General features: G+C 43.7%; 1 protein-coding gene across 2 annotated transcripts in view; it reads left to right on the forward strand.

Moving 5' to 3' along the window:
• The window catches only part of LOC139751238 (calcium-activated chloride channel regulator 1-like), a 387,185-nt gene that overhangs the window by 345,057 nt on the left and 25,371 nt on the right, over window positions 1-16,757 (forward strand). For both annotated transcript variants that reach the window (XM_071666474.1, XM_071666482.1), the window contains exon 2: window positions 9,363-9,920. In XM_071666474.1, coding sequence (XP_071522575.1) covers window positions 9,363-9,920 — 558 coding nt within the window. The remainder of the gene's footprint in view (window positions 1-9,362; window positions 9,921-16,757) is intronic.

Genomic DNA, 16,757 nt, shown 5'->3' on the forward strand with positions numbered 1-16,757 from the left:
GGTGGAGATATTGATGGGGGGAGAGTGGCCATGTGTTAGGGGAGAGTGGTGGAGAAACATGTAAAGGACATTGGTGGAGGTAATGATGGGGAGAGTGACAAAGTACTACATGAAAGTGGTGATGATATTGGTGGGGAGGGTGACCCTGTGCTGCAGGAAAGTGGTGGGGATATTGATGGGGGAGAATGACCAAGTGTTAAGGGGAACAGTGACAACACTGGTGTGGGAGAGCAGCAGGTGCTCGGGGGTAGCATGCATAAAGCAAGAGGCATAATGTGTTGTTTAGCGAAACGAGGAGTGACGCAAGGGCTGCCTCCGAGCCACGGTCATAAGAGAGAGAGAGAGAGAGAGAGAGAGAGAGAGAGAGAGAGAGAGAGAGAGAGAGAGAGAGAGAGAGAGAGAGAGAGAGAGAGAGAGAGAGAGAGAGAGAGAGAGAGAGAGAGAGAGAGAGCAAAGAAATATGAGAATACTCTCTTATGCGATGATTAGTCACGCACTTTACTATCATTTTCTATAAGAAACCTGAAGTGCATCATTGAACAGTTAACTATACTAGCCAAAATACCTTGAAGAGACATCTTAGGATCCAGGGGTAGCAGGTCCGGTCAGAGGAGCCGACGTTCTTTAAGGGTTGTGAGCGTTCCTTAAGGGAAGGTCTTCGTCCCTTAAAGGTGAACCTAAAAGCCTCACTACCATAAACATGAGGCTATTTCTAATAATAAGTGAACCGAAATCTGGGAAATGGTGAATGTAAAACTAACATTAATTCAATAATTCTCGTAAGATAATCCTTTCGATTCGTTGCGCGTTACGAGTGAGAGCTAAGTCTTGGTCGATTGGGTTAATCCTGGGATTACAACCAATCAAATGTGGTGAAAAAATACAGTATAGATACCCTATCCACCGATTTGTAAAATGAAAGAATTTGCAAACAGGATCACAGTTCCACGATTGAATGCATGAATAAACTTCTGAAATAGCTTGTATATAATCTGGGAAGTGGAAAATCCTGTGGCAAACGCTTTCCCGGAGGTTTGAAAAATCTATCTGCTGGTCGAGGTCACTGGCCCAACTCCATATACGGGGCTGAAGGCTGGTCGAGGCCACTGGCACCACTCCACAAAGGAGGCTGAGGCTGGTCGTGGCCACTGGTCAAACTCCACACACGCAGCTGAGGGCTGGTCGAGGCCACTGGCCCTACTCCACAAAGGAGGCTGAGGCTGGTCGAGGCCACTGGTCAAACCCCACACACGAGGCTGAGGGCTGGTCGTGGCCACTGGCACCACTCCACAAAGGAGGCTGAGGGCTGGTCGAGGCCACTGGTCAAACTCCACACACGCAGCTGAGGGCTGGTCGAGGCCACTGGCCCCACTCCGCAAAGGAGGCTTAGGGCTGGTCGAGGCCACTGGTCAAACTCCACACACGCAGCTGAGGGCTGGTCGTGGCCACTGGTCAAACTCCACACACGCAGCTGAGGGCTGGTCGAGGCCACTGGCACCACTCCACACAGGAGGGCGAGGACTGGTCGAGGCCACTGCCTCCTTGCACACTGGGCCGTACTCTGGGCGAGGCCAGCACGGCCGTATGCTGGCCAAGCTACCGCTCGGCCGGTTACTCCCTACGGACAATAACAATAGGATGGGCGGCCCGAGACCTTCTTGACTAATATTGACTCAAGTTCTCGGGCCAGGCCTGCTGGGCTGGTCTGGGCGAGGGCAGGAGGGAAGAGAGAGAAGCAAAAGAGAGAAACGGAGGAGAGCAAATAATGAGGAATAGAGACAGGATGAAAGTCAGGAATAAACCGTAGATGGTACTAAGCGGTAAGCGTGAGGCGTTGTTGGTGCTAACTAAGCGTGTGCCGTTCCTAGTGCTAACTAAGCGTGAGCCGTTGCAGTGTGAGGTTGTATTTATTCATGGTAATTGTGCATCAACACGTGCTATGCTGAGGTCGGATGTTACTATGGCATATTCACTGACCAACTTCCTAATGGAAGAAAATACCAAACAATTTCAGCAGTTTGTCACTTTACAGAGGCTTTGGTAATCCTTTATAAAAAGTAACTTTAATATTAGTAGCATGTGAGGAGGAAGCTGGACGCATAGGACGCTAGATAACATTATAACGCTGAAAGTGGTTAACATTACAATGCTGACAGTGGACATCTGACTCTACTATAGAGAAGTGTAATAAAGAATGAGTCTTCGTAAACCCATGTTTTGTGGGTCTACGTGTTTTTTCGTTACCTTTTAAGCCTTTGAAGTACCAGCTTGAACTACAGGTACCATCCTGGTACTTAAAGCTGATCATCCAGACCTAAGTCCCCGTTAAGGTTCGCGAGGTGAACCCTCCACTGTGACAAGAACTGTGAAATTTTCGCGTTTTAGTGAAGACGATGAAATCCGCAGAAAATGTGAGGAAATCTAGGACCATATGTGTGTAGAAGACTTACATTCTACATTTAGGTTTTCTGACGTTCAGTTTTCAGATGATAAAGCACAAATTTTTGAGATCTTATCTTTTAAACATTCCGAGATCTTTTTCTTATGAGAAATGTAGTTACAGTATTACTCTCCTCATAGTGCACGGAGTCTGATTTGTCATGATGGTGGACGCATTCCAGCCATACATCTGCCTCAAGCCAGCCACTATGATATACGTATCTACCCTAGTCCTTCTACCCCAGCCATTTTTTTTCACGTTGGAGGTTCCAGTCAAGGACAAAAGTCCACATTAAGGTTGGGCATTAATTGAATCATGAAGACGTTAATGAAAGAGGAAAATAAGAAACGGGGATTTTTTTCTTTTTACGAATTTTGAATGAAGTGAAAAATCTGTGTTTTATAATATGCCAGATCATAGTTACTGGGAGAGACATTAGAAGGTAGAGAGTTCTGAAGCTTCGACGTGTAAGGAAAGAGTTATCAAAACGGCCCACCCTTGAGTTGCCCCCGTGTTATTTGTCCCATCCCACCTACTCCAACTTACCTACTCCAATCTCTCTACCTCAGCTTTACCAGGATGAGATAGTATCAATATATACATATGTTTATAAGATATGCGATTGAGATATCTTAGAGCACATTGTCCCTGGTATTTCTGTTTTCTTATGAATGTCGATCGATTCAATTACGGTCATATTTCCACACTGAGGACTTTAATCAACATGACAAAAGGTCAAATTGATAAAGAGATAATGAGTGAGGATAAAGAATCTAGAAGCATTTGGGGAAAATGGTATACTAACCCTTTATAGACACAGATCAGACCTGTTAGGAAGTACATGAAAAGGTAAAGAGGTCCAAAGCTTAGCTGTGTAGGAAGCGAACAGACACCACAGCGACCCACCTTTTGCGTTGTCACTGGCCACACAGCAATTATATGACGATTTGGCTTGCCCAGTCTAACATGGTCTGGCTAATGGCACATGCATAAAGGGAACCTGCTCTCGGAAGCAGAAAACGAAGTAATATCTGTAGAAAAAGAAAAGAGAACCAATATTTGGGGAAAGAAAAGTGGGACAACTTTTGAGATCAGATTAAGAGATTTGATAAGTAGTCTTATTTCACAATGATTATTTTCAAGTTGTACACTAAAGTTATTTCCAGGTACAACAAAACAACAACAACATATTGAAAACAAATGCAATTTATCAGTCTTATCTCATAGTCTTTACGCTACCATAAAGAATCAATAACTGAGTATTCTTAAGAAATTTTATACCATTAGCTACGTGGATGACCAAGATTTGGCTTTCAAAGTTTCCCTTTGATGGGTGTCATAGCAGAGTCAGATCCCTTCCTCTGAGGTTTGGATGCTGTGTACATACGCTTCAACTACTGTTGCGTAATATGTTATTTATCGTTTGTTTCTCTTCGTTCCCTCTTTCATCTCTTTTTTGTGTGTATACTTCAATGAATTCCCTCCCTCCCCATCTCTCTCTCTCTCTCTCTCTCTCTCTCTCTCTCTCTCTCTCTCTCTCTCTCTCTCTCTCTCTCTCTCTCTCTCTCTCTCCCTTTCTGCCCAACTGCTTTCACGCCTTTTCTACTGCCTCCCAACTATCATCTTCCTTTTCTTCTCTATTTAGTATTCTGTTTAATTATCTCATTCCCTGTAAGCCTTTCTCTTTTACTCACATTTCTTTCCTGATTCATTTCGGAGGGCGTCCCACAGCAGCAAATCATAAAGGCGTGTAAATTAAGTGTGGACTGTATTCCATTATAAAAGTAATGAATCCGTGACAATTATTCATAGAACTGTTATTGAACACGGTATGCCCTTATTGAATCAGGCTCGCCCGCTCTCTCCTAAACACTTTATCACCGGTTCCATCAAGGCACTCGAAGCTAGAAGGACATAGGTGCAAAAGAATTGCATAAGTTTAAAAAAGAATGACTGCGAAGCCGGACTGTTTTTTTTCTCTCCTGTGGATATTTGTTATTGACAGCATCACACTCTGGCTCCCAGACGAATGATTAAGAATCAACAGGAGACTGACTGACTACCACCAGCAACAATAATGACTGAAACTTTGAGACAAAGAACAGAGATCGACAAGCAAAAACCTACGGCTATGAAATTAAGTGATACATTCGTACAGTGAACTAAGATATATAGAAATTCCAAGGTCCATGCAAATAATCACTGACCCAAAGGACAAGGCATTTGTACTACATATTGTTGACCATGTTGCTTTGTATGTCAACTTTATTGCTAAAACAAAATCAGTATTATGACAACAGCGACTGTCACTGCTATCAGTATCATGAAATCATATATTCACATAAATATACTTAAGAACAGGAGTGAAAAACTCACCCATTGATATATTCAGGTGAGAAACTGCAGAAGTTGGTGACTGAGTTTGATAAAGTATGTGAAAGAAGAAAGCTGAGAGTAAATGTGAATAAGAGCAAGGTTATTAGGTTCAGTAGGGTTGAGGGACAAGATAATTGGGAGGTAAGCATGAATGGAGAAAGACGGGAGGAAGTGAAGCGTTTCAGATATCTGGGGGTGGATTTAGCAGCGGATGGAACCATGTAAGCGGAAGTGAGTCACAGGGTGGGGGACGGGGTGAAGGTTCTGGGAGCGTTGAAGAATGTGTGGAAGACGAGAACGTTATCTCGGAGAGCGAAAATGGGTATGTTTGAAGGAATAGTGGTTCCAACAATCTTATATGGTTTCGAGGAATTGGCTATAGAGAGGGTTGTGCGAAGGAAGGTGGGTGTGTTGGAAATGAAATGTTTGAGGACAACATGTGGTGTGAGGTGGTTTGATCGAGGGTAAGAGAGATGTGTGGTGATAGAAAGAGTGTGGTTAAGAGAGCAGAAGAGGGTGTGTTGAAATGGTTTGGACATATGGAGAGAATGAGTAAGGAAAGATTGACAAAGAGGATATATGTGTCAGAAGTGGAGGGAAGAAGGAGAAGCGGGAGACCAAATTAGAGGTGGAATGATGGAGTGAAAAAGATCTAGAGCGATTGGGGCCTGAACATACAGGAGGGTGAAAGGCGTGCCAGGAATAGAGTGAATTGGAATGATGTGGTATATCGGGGTCGACGTGCTGTCAATGGATTGAACCGGGGCATGTGAAGCGTCTGGGGTAGACCATGGAAAGGTCTGCGGTGCCTGGATGTGGAAAGGGAGCTGTGGCTTCGATGTATTACACATGACAGCTAGAGACTGTGAACGAATGTGGCTTTTTTGTCTGTTCTTGGCGCTACCTCGCTGGTGGTGGCTGAGAGGATGCTATATCGTGTGTAGAGGGGTGGCGACGAGAATGGATGAAGGCAGCAAGTATGGATATGTACATGTATATATATGTATATGTCTGTGTATGTATATGTATGTATACGGTGAAACGTATATGTATGTATACATGCGTGTGTGGGCGTTTATGTATGTACATGTGTATGTGGATGGGTTGGGCCATTTCTCGTTTGTTTCCTTGCGCTGCCACGCTAACGCGGGAGACGGCAGTTAAGTATAATAGAATGGTTTCAATTACACTTTCGTGTAATGATCACATCGTCTGGGGAGATACAAGAATGAGATACAAGACGTAGAACAGTCAGTTGATGTACAAGGAAGAGACGTAGCTGAAACGCCACTGGTAAACAAGCGTTACTGAATGATGGTGTTCGGGTCTGGCATTATGCCTGTCGTACAATTCTTGATAAGTGGCTAGGAAAGGGAACTGTTTACAAATATTGCCCACGACAAACCTATCAAGTTTGTATAGAGCTTCACTATTATCAATGTTACAATATTTTATGTATTTAACAATAGAAGATTCAATGATATTTTCGTGGTAAAGGAGTCACAGTTAGTAACTGAATTAGCGTTACCCCAGTCAATACAGTAGTCATAATTTTTTACATGATTAAACAAAGCATTCGGTAATCATGTTGAAATTATCACTCGAATCTGCTACCAGTATTGTATCATCAGCAAACAACAACAAACTCGCTTTCCAGGCCATCTCATCCCCCACAGACTGCACATTCGCCCCTCACTCCACGACTCGCATTTACCTCCCTCACCATCCCAACCATAGACAAACTGAACACCCATGTTTACATTACACTGTACTTACAGGCAAGGAATGCAAATGATTGGGAATGTATAAAAGAAGCTATGGGAAATCAAGAAGAAGGTGCAGGGTTGAAAAAAAGGGTAACCAATGTGGGAAACACAAATGGGAACATCGTTGAAGGACGCAAAATAAAAGGAATTGATAATAGGTAGTGACAACGTCTGGCGGAGATGGAGTAAGTATTCGGAAGGACTGTTAAAATTTTTTGACAATAGAGTGGTATGCGAAGTGAGTGGTTTGTTGAGAGTGTTTAGGTTAAGAGAAAAGAGGCGGGGAAAGCCTTGTATCAGATGAAATGAGGTAAGGCAGCTGGAGTGAATGGTATTACAGTTGAATACACCTAAACTACTCGACATACAGGAAACAATCGCACTTTGAGGTCAGTCTTAGACGCTGCCCAATCCGATGTACACCATCTGAAACCACACTTCCTAGACATATATTAGTTACACTTTCTCGTCTACGCTATGGATATCACCCCTCCGTATAACAGTACAAACAACCATTCAGCTTATCTGAAGACCCATTATACGCCCATTATTCAGTTACCACAATGAAGACACAGAAGACAACTTGCTCAATTGCCCCACACTCTTTCCACATAGACATTCAGCATCACCAGCCACAGGACCTGGTCGCTTCCTGAGCTCTGTGAAAGCCCTATCGAACTGAAAAAGGACTTCTGGCCTGGCGAGCCGACAGCTCGTAACTCGGCTCGTGTTAGTCCAGCGTTTACTATGCTCGTTGCTGACAGGCCAGTGAGCTTTATTCTTATATGTATGTGTACTGTACTACAAGCACTCGGAGGTATCAGCAGTAGTGCAAGATATTAAAAAGGTCGGAACAATGAGAAATTTATACTGTCGATAACCATCCATTCCTAATGTTTTAGAAATCTTCCATAACACATGTAGAGAAGAGAGTTGACCCATACATATCTCACTTTACCTGATATCTACATTCCAAAGGCCACAAATTCACAGGGAGAGTGTTATGTGGGCTTAGGTTTATCCTTAATACCTGAAGAAAGTGTTATATGTTTGTTTTCAGTTGGTGGACGCTGCCAGCCTTAATGACCCCTGCCAGTTGATAGGCCTAGACCCAAACAAGCAACCAACCAACTAACCCACGCCGCGAACATACCGTGTTTTCTGAGCCCAACCCGACCAACACCCCTCGACCCAGGCATGATAAAGTTCTTTCCATCACCTTAGGAATCATTTTGCATCAGCAAATCAGGATGAAATTATCAGTGTGTATCTTCCGTGCTGTGTTTTCCAAAAAATATGATCGAATCCCCATTTAGCGGTCTACACAAGACTCCTCCTTTAAGAATATAATTTCCGTTTCCTTTGATGAATAATAGATGGAGTTTTCCCTACACGTCACAAGAACTCTGTTTATTACCATAACTTGCTAAAAACTTCCTCTCAGTTGTGTTTCTCAACTTATATCATGTAATGGATTAAAAGAAGTAGTACTCTAAGTCCTACAACTCGAGGTCTTAAAGATATGATTTTCAACCGTTGTGTTCTACAAACAGTAGGTCTGTTTTGCCCCTAAACTAGACGCCAATGTCTTCTTGCTGGCTTTGTCCCGGACACAAAGGCTATCCTCCCATCCATACAATATTTCTGAAGCATGTATTTTTTCCCTCCCATTTTTGAGTTGTCATTCATTACTCATTCGCGTGGCAATGAGTGTCCCACTAACAATAGACTACAGGGAACGGTGTAGCAAGCCAGCTACTTAAAGAATTTGTTCGTGAGAAAGTATTCCTTTCTTTACCCCTAGGGAGCAGAGAGGGGGAGGTTTACGGACGTGTCGCTGGGAGGGTGTGGAGGAGGGGAAGAGGAGGAGGAGGAGGAGGAGGAGGAAGAGGAGAGTCCTCCCTCCTCCCCCTCTCCTCCCTCCTGCAGGAGCGATATAGTAAGACAAGAGAGCCTCAGGCAATGTCGCAGAGTTCGGGATTACAACATAGCTCTTGTGAGAACGCTGTCCACAATCTGGGAGAGATTTTGATATGAAGCTTTAGTTATAAGTGTCGATTAATACATTACCATCATTGAAAACCTTCATCATGATGATTGGTTATATCTGCGTTGAGAACTTTAGTTTGATATCATCATTTTGCTTAAATATCAGCTCCCGGAAGACAAACTCCGATTGCTCAAACAGTCATTAGTGGTTTTACGTTTCTTAATGCCTTAGTAAGTGAAATGCAATGACTCCATCTACAGGAGACAAACAAATACACTTCCAATATTGGCCAAATCAAGGATTTTCTAACTGGGTCTGGAATCCTTTACCCCATCTCAATCTAGAAGGGACATTATGCTATCCAATCAGACAGAAGATCAAGGTGGATTTAACCTGCAGAATCTAATACACTCCTGCAATCTATGGACCAACACTAATTTCCTTTAGAAGTGAATCTCTTCATCAAGATCGAGGATGATCCTATCATAAAAGAATCAAGATCATCACGAATTCCAGCTCATTGTTTTGAGGCTTGTGTATATGTACGTAAGGTCGTACCGGCCCTCACTGTTGAAGCAGACACTGACGCTTTTGACAACTTTACGACAAAACGTAAAAGACTATAATCAGTTTGTATATCATTTTCTGACTTTTAATCAGTGACATAAGAACTAACTATCCCTCTGCCGTATATCTCGTTTTCTAGGCTTTTCTTATTACTGAAATTCTTCATAAATGTAGTTGATAGGTTCCTATGAGGTCATGCAATAAAAATTGTTCTTCTTGACAGAATGTGCTGTGGGAGCTGTCCAGTCAGATGTGGTCAGCTACTGAGGGTCGAGCATCCCTGCGGGAGGTGACGGTGGCCCTTCCCCGGGCATGGAGAACTGATGCCATCACTTGTACCCTCCTGACGCCGCTGACGGCCACATCATCGCCGACCGAGGGCCACATCCGCGTCACGGCGACCCATCCGGTCTTCGGGACGCGGCCATGGACACAACAGACGCAGGGATGTGGCCGACAGGGGGACTTCATCCAGCTGGGCGGAGATCTCTTACGAGCGGCCGGTAACGACTCCTACGCCCACGCCGCCCGCATGCTACTCACGGAGTGGGCTAAGTTCCGGTGGGGAGTTTTCGACGAGCGAGGACACACCAACGACCCGCTCTACCCGCCCACTTTCCGCGACCCCAACACTCACCAGTGGGCGGCCACCGGGTGTGCCGACGGGGCCGTCAAAGGCAGCACTTGCGACCCCTCCCAACCAGGATGCTCCTTCTCCCCGGAGCCATACAACAACAACCACCTCAGCAGTTCCCTCCTCGCCTTCCCGGAGCTACCTACAGTAAGTAACCTCTCACACCGATGCTGTATGCCTCTGGGGGGATTAGATTTGTTTCGTAATGAAATGAAAAGCCATTAGAAAGATGTAACTCTCATCTTTCTTCCTCTCTCTAAGATTGCATAAAAAATTACCTATAATTTCTTCCCTATACAGCGGTATCAGCTATCAGCGGTGTTGTTTGGGTCGCCTCGTTACAGTCAGCCTCTCATGCCCCCTCAGCCTAATCCTGTCCTATTCATACATCAACCAACCGATACATCAGCGAACCCCCAAGCTGTATGTTCACGAACTAATGAACACCAGTGATGTATCTCTGAGACTCTCACTCACATATTTATGAGACAGGTGTCTGTGTAGTGACCCACATCTCTCCAAATATATTACAGAGCAGTAGATTCAAATTGCCAGCGAGCTCTTGACCTTGTTGACCGAATATCTGTTTGAGTAGAATTGCTGGTCGTTTCTGAGGTGGGTCTCCACTATACTATAATGACTGGGGCTCGCATTCAGGTGCTGCTGCCAGTGAATCAATTTTATTCTAAAGACAGATATTGTTTATGGTTATGTAAATAAGTTTTAGGTCGATGATGATTACCAAATCCTCATATCTCAACCGTACGTTTGGTACTGGAACCAACTATAAGCTGTGGACTAATTTTGAAACCTTAAAGTGAAGAAATTTTCTTCAGTCACTTCTGTCAATTTCTTTTAATTATGAGAAAGAGAGTGAGAGGAGGAAATCAATCAATAGTAAGAAGTGTCAATAAGCCATTGAAAAGTAGGTTTATCAATAGTAATGAATCACAGACAAGATAAGGCAGAGGTGGAATTTAAATCATTTATACTCAAAGGGGAGATCCGAGGGTTTGGGAAGGTGGATTTATAGGGGGATAGAATCCGACAAGATTTGATTTCGGAACAATGTGGCTTGGAGGAATGTATGGTATTTATGCTTCACTGATCTCAAGGTATGGTTTAGGATTCCTCAGGCTATCCTTAGAACCCAGGACTGCAAGGACTGGTATATATCTGGTGAATATTCGGTGTATTCTTCAGGGGTCTTCTATCCTCACAGGCAGGGACAGGACCATGAAGCTGAGTCTACGATGTTGTTGGAAACCGAAGCCCATAGGCCCACGCAGCCCCCACAACCTGGCTGGTGTGGTTCACTTTATAAGTGCTCGACCAGGGCACTCTCGAACTTCTCCACTGTGAATCCCACCTTACCTGCACGATTCCAAAGGTGATGAAGTCTCGGACATCGAACGTTTAAGGTGTTCTCTCCTTTTGTGCATATCGCACTTTAAAGAAACACTTTTCCTTTCCATTATGATGGTGCAGCGACGAGAGGAAATCAAGATCATACCTCATCTTGAGACTCATGTCCCCCAGAAGTAGTGTGAGGGTGGATGTAGCCATCATTACACTTTGGGTCTGCAAAGACAATGTTTGTGTGAGATAAGGCAACTCCTGATCTGGAACAGCAGGAGTGAGAGATGAGAGGAGTCTGATACCTTTGTTCTCTGATAGTAAGACTAACTCAAGACCTGGAACCGGGGGCGTAGAGAAGTGCGTAGTTAATCAGGTCCTCCTTGTTCTTGGGTTATGGAGGGGTGGGAGTGGATCCGGTTATTCAGAAGATGACCTCCCCCCCCCCACGGAATTCTTCTTATGATGTTTGTCTTGCATACATGATGTACCTACAGCTGCTAGTGGTCATCAAGGAAATGATGTCCCTAGACGCACTAAACAGTAAGAAAGGAAATGATCAATGTGAATAACATGTGATGTATTGTTTCCTAATACGGAAGGTTTGATCCCTTCCCGGGGTTCTCCCTCGCACACTCTTGCTGAAGTTCAGGAGGTCAGCCACTGGTAGCTTTAGGTCATTTGCTAAACTGCTCAAACCTACAGCAACGCGTCTGTGACCAGGAAGCCCCAACTAGACCCCCTGGTGACCTTACACTCAGCCACGCAGGATATCGAATCCAACTCTCCATATCGTCGAACCTAAAGTAAACGTTGCACTGACTCCGGAGGTTCATTAGCAAGGTATCTCAGTAACTCACTCCAGGACCAGGCGCTACTACTACTGTTCCGCTGATCAATTTGGTTGTCTGTTGCAGCAGTTTGCAGGTCTGTGTGACTAACACATCTTGCTGGCTGTAGGTTAACACTTTTCTGAACCCTTCAGCATCACATTTCATTTCTTTGGCATTATTGTAGTATTTTTGTACATTTTGTGTAACGCTTTTAGCCTATTTTTCTAATCAAAGTCAAATTTTCCCATACTCACTATGTGTGTAGGCCAACCACGATACATATTCTCCATGTGTGTCTCAGAAAAAATATAATTCTCAAACAATCTCAGTCTAGTTTTTTTTTATGAATCAGTTTGAGTTTTGTAAACACCACATGATGTTGGTCTGGACAGTACAGTTGCCTGGAAATTTGAATGTTTGGTTATCCTTCCTCGCACTGATACAGCAGGTAAGAACAGATAGTTTGTAGCAGGTACAGCAAGTAAGGACAGCTGGCTTGTAGCAGGTACAGCAGGTAAGGACAGCTGGCTTGTAGCAGGTACAGCAGGTAAGGACAGCTGGCTTGTAGCAGGTACAGCAGGTAAGGACAGCTGGCTTGTAGCAGGTACAGCAGGTAAGGACAGCTGGTTTGTAGCAGGTAGTAACAACATGCATGTAGAGAGTAAGCGGGTTAGAAAGGTTTGATAGTATCATTACGAAAAGAATCACATCGATAATTATCTTTTATTGTGTAAATAAATAGATAGATAAAGGGAAGAAAGAATACTTCCCACGTATTCCCTGCGTGTCATAGGAGGCGTCTAAAAGGGGAGGGAGTGGGGGGCTGGAAATCCTCCCCTCTCGTTTATAATTTTCCAAAAGAAGGAACGGAGAGGTGGGCCAAGTGAGGATTTCCCTCTAAGGCTCAGTCCTCTGTTCTTAACGCTACCTCGCTAACGCGTGAGATGGCGAACAGTATGAAAGAAAAGAAAGAATATATATATATATATATATATATATATATATATATATATATATTTTTTTTTTTTTTTTTTTTTTTATACTTTGTCGCTGTCTCCCGCGTTTGCGAGGTAGCGCAAGGAAACAGACGAAAGAAATGGCCCAACCCCCCCCATACACATGTACATACACACGTCCACACACGCAATATACATACCTACACAGCTTTCCATGGTTTACCCCAGACGCTTCACATGCCTTGATTCAATCCACTGACAGCACGTCAACCCCTGTATACCACATCGCTCCAATTCACTCTATTCCTTGCCCTCCTTTCACCCTCCTGCATGTTCAGGCCCCGATCACACAAAATCCTTTTCACTCCATCTTTCCACCTCCAATTTGGTCTCCCTCTTCTCCTCGTTCCCTCCACCTCCGACACATATATCCTCTTGGTCAATCTTTCCTCACTCATTCTCTCCATGTGCCCAAACCACTTCAAAACACCCTCTTCTGCTCTCTCAACCACGCTCTTTTTATTTCCACACATCCCTCTTACCCTTACGTTACTTACTCGATCAAACCACCTCACACCACACATTGTCCTCAAACATCTCATTTCCAGCACATCCATCCTCCTGCGCACAACTCTATCCATAGCCCACGCCTCGCAACCATACAACATTGTTGGAACCACTATTCCTTCAAACATACCCATTTTTGCTTTCCGGGATAATGTTCTCGACTTCCACACATTTTTCAAGGCTCCCAAAATTTTCGCCCCCTCCCCCACCCTATGATCCACTTCCGCTTCCATGGTTCCATCCGCTGACAGATCCACTCCCAGATATCTAAAACACTTCACTTCCTCCAGCCTCTCACCATTCAAACTCACCTCCCAATTGACTTGACCCTCAACCCTACTGTACCTAATAACCTTGCTCTTATTGACATTTACTCTTAACTTTCTTCTTCCACACACTTTACCAAACTCCGTCACCAGCTTCTGCAGTTTCTCACATGAATCCGCCACCAGCGCTGTATCATCAGCGAACAACAACTGACTCACTTCCCAAGCTCTCTCATCCCCAACAGACTTCATACTTGCCCCTCTTTCCAAAACTCTTGCATTTACCTCCCTAACAACCCCATCCATAAACAAATTAAACAACCATGGAGACATCACACACCCCTGCCGCAAACCTACATTCACTGAGAACCAATCACTTTCCTCTCTTCCTACACGTACACATGCCTTACATCCTCGATAAAAACTTTTCACTGCTTCTAACAACTTGCCTCCCACACCATATATTCTTAATACCTTCCACAGAGCATCTCTATCAACTCTATCATATGCCTTCTCCAGATCCATAAATGCTACATACAAATCCATTTGCTTTTCTAAGTATTTCTCACATACATTCTTCAAAGCAAACACCTGATCCACACATCCTCTACCACTTCTGAAACCACACTGCTCTTCCCCAATCTGATGCTCTGTACATGCCTTCACCCTCTCAATCAATACCCTCCCATATAATTTACCAGGAATACTCAACAAACTTATACCTCTGTAATTTGAGCACTCACTCTTATCCCCTTTGCCTTTGTACAATGGCACTATGCAAGCATTCCGCCAATCCTCAGGCACCTCACCATGAGTCATACATACATTAAATAACCTTACCAACCAGTCAACAATACAGTCACCCCCTTTTTTAATAAATTCCACTGCAATACCATCCAAACCTGCTGCCTTGCCGGCTTTCATCTTCCGCAAAGCTTTTACTACCTCTTCTCTGTTTACCAAATCATTTTCCCTAACCCTCTCACTTTGCACACCACCTCGACCCAAACACCCTATATCTGCCACTCTGTCATCAGACACATTCAACAAACCTTCAAAATACTCATTCCATCTCCTTCTCACATCACCACTACTTGTTATCACCTCCCCATTTACGCCCTTTACTGAAGTTCCCATTTGCTCCCTTGTCTTACGCACCCTATTTACCTCCTTCCAGAACATCTTTTTATTCTCCCTAAAATTTACTGATAGTCTCTCACCCCAACTCTCATTTGCCCTTTTTTTCACCTCTTGCACCTTTCTCTTGACCTCCTGTCTCTTTCTTTTATACTTCTCCCACTCAATTGCATTTTTTCCCTGCAAAAATCGTCCAAATGCCTCTCTCTTCTCTTTCACTAATACTCTTACTTCTTCATCCCACCACTCACTACCCTTTCTAAACAGCCCACCTCCCACTCTTCTCATGCCACAAGCATCTTTTGCGCAATCCATCACTGATTCCCTAAATACATCCCATTCCTCCCCCACTCCCCTTACTTCCATTGTTCTCACCTTTTTCCATTCTGTACACAGTCTCTCCTGATACTTCTTCACACAGGTCTCCTTCCCAAGCTCACTTACTCTCACCACCTTCTTCACCCCAACATTCACTCTTCTTTTCTGAAAACCCATACTAATCTTCACCTTAGCCTCCACAAGATAATGATCAGACATCCCTCCAGTTGCACCTCTCAGCACATTGACATCCAAAAGTCTCTCTTTCGCACGCCTGTCCATTAACACGTAATCCAATAACGCTCTCTGGCCATCTCTCCTACTTACATAAGTATACTTATGTATATCTCGCTTTTTAAACCAGGTATTCCCAATCACCAGTCTTTTTTCAGCACATAAATCTACAAGCTCTTCACCATTTCCATTTACAACACTGAACACCCCATGCATACCAATTATTCCCTCAACTGCCACATTACTCACCTTTGCATTCAAATCACCCATCACTATAACCCGGTCTCGTGCATCAAAACCGCTAACACACTCATTTAGCTGCTCCCAAAACACTTGCCTCTCATGATCTTTCTTCTCATGCCCAGGTGCATATGCACCAATAATCACCCACCTCTCTCCATCAACTTTCAATTTTACCCATATTAATCGAGAATTTACTTTCTTACATTCTATCACATACTCCCACAACTCCTGTTTCAGGAGTATTGCTACTCCTTCCCTTGCTCTTGTCCTCTCACTAACCCCTGACTTCACTCCCCAGACATTTCCAAACCACTCTTCCCCTTTACCCTTGAGCTTCGTTTCACTCAGAGCCAAAACATCCAGGTTCCTTTCCTCAAACATACTACCTATCTCTCCTTTTTTCACATCTTGGTTACATCCACACACATTTAGGCACCCCATACTATTTCGCCATTTCTCGCGATAGCGAGGTAGCGTTAAGAACAGAGGACTGGGCCTTTGAGGGAATATCCTCACCTGGCCCCCTTCTCTGTTCCTTCTCTTGGAAAATTAGAAAAAAAAAAAAAACGAGAGGGGAGGATTTCCAGCCCCCGCTCCCTTCCCTTTTAGTCGCCTTCTATATATATATATATATATATATATATATATATATATATATATATATATATATATATATATATATATATATATATATATATATATATATATATATATATATATATATATATATATATATATATATGGGAACTTCAGTGAAAGGCGCTAATGGGGAGGTGATAACAAGTAGTGGTGATGTGAGAAGGAGGAGTGAGTATTTTGAAGGTATTTTGAATGTGTTTGATGATAGAGTGGCAGAGATAGGGTGTCTTGGTCGAAGTGGTGTGCAAAGTGACAGGGTTGGGGAAAATGATTTGGTAAACAGAGAAGAGGTAGTAAAAACTTTGCGGAAGATGAAAGTCGGCAAGGCAGCAGGTTTGGATGGTGATGCAGTGGAATTTATTAAAAAAGGGGGTGACTGTATTGTTGACTGGTTGGTAAGGTTATTTAATGTATGTATGACTCATGGTGAGGTGC

This window comes from Panulirus ornatus, chromosome 1 (genome assembly GCF_036320965.1).
Source record: "Panulirus ornatus isolate Po-2019 chromosome 1, ASM3632096v1, whole genome shotgun sequence".
Taxonomy (NCBI): Eukaryota; Metazoa; Arthropoda; class Malacostraca; order Decapoda; family Palinuridae; genus Panulirus; species Panulirus ornatus.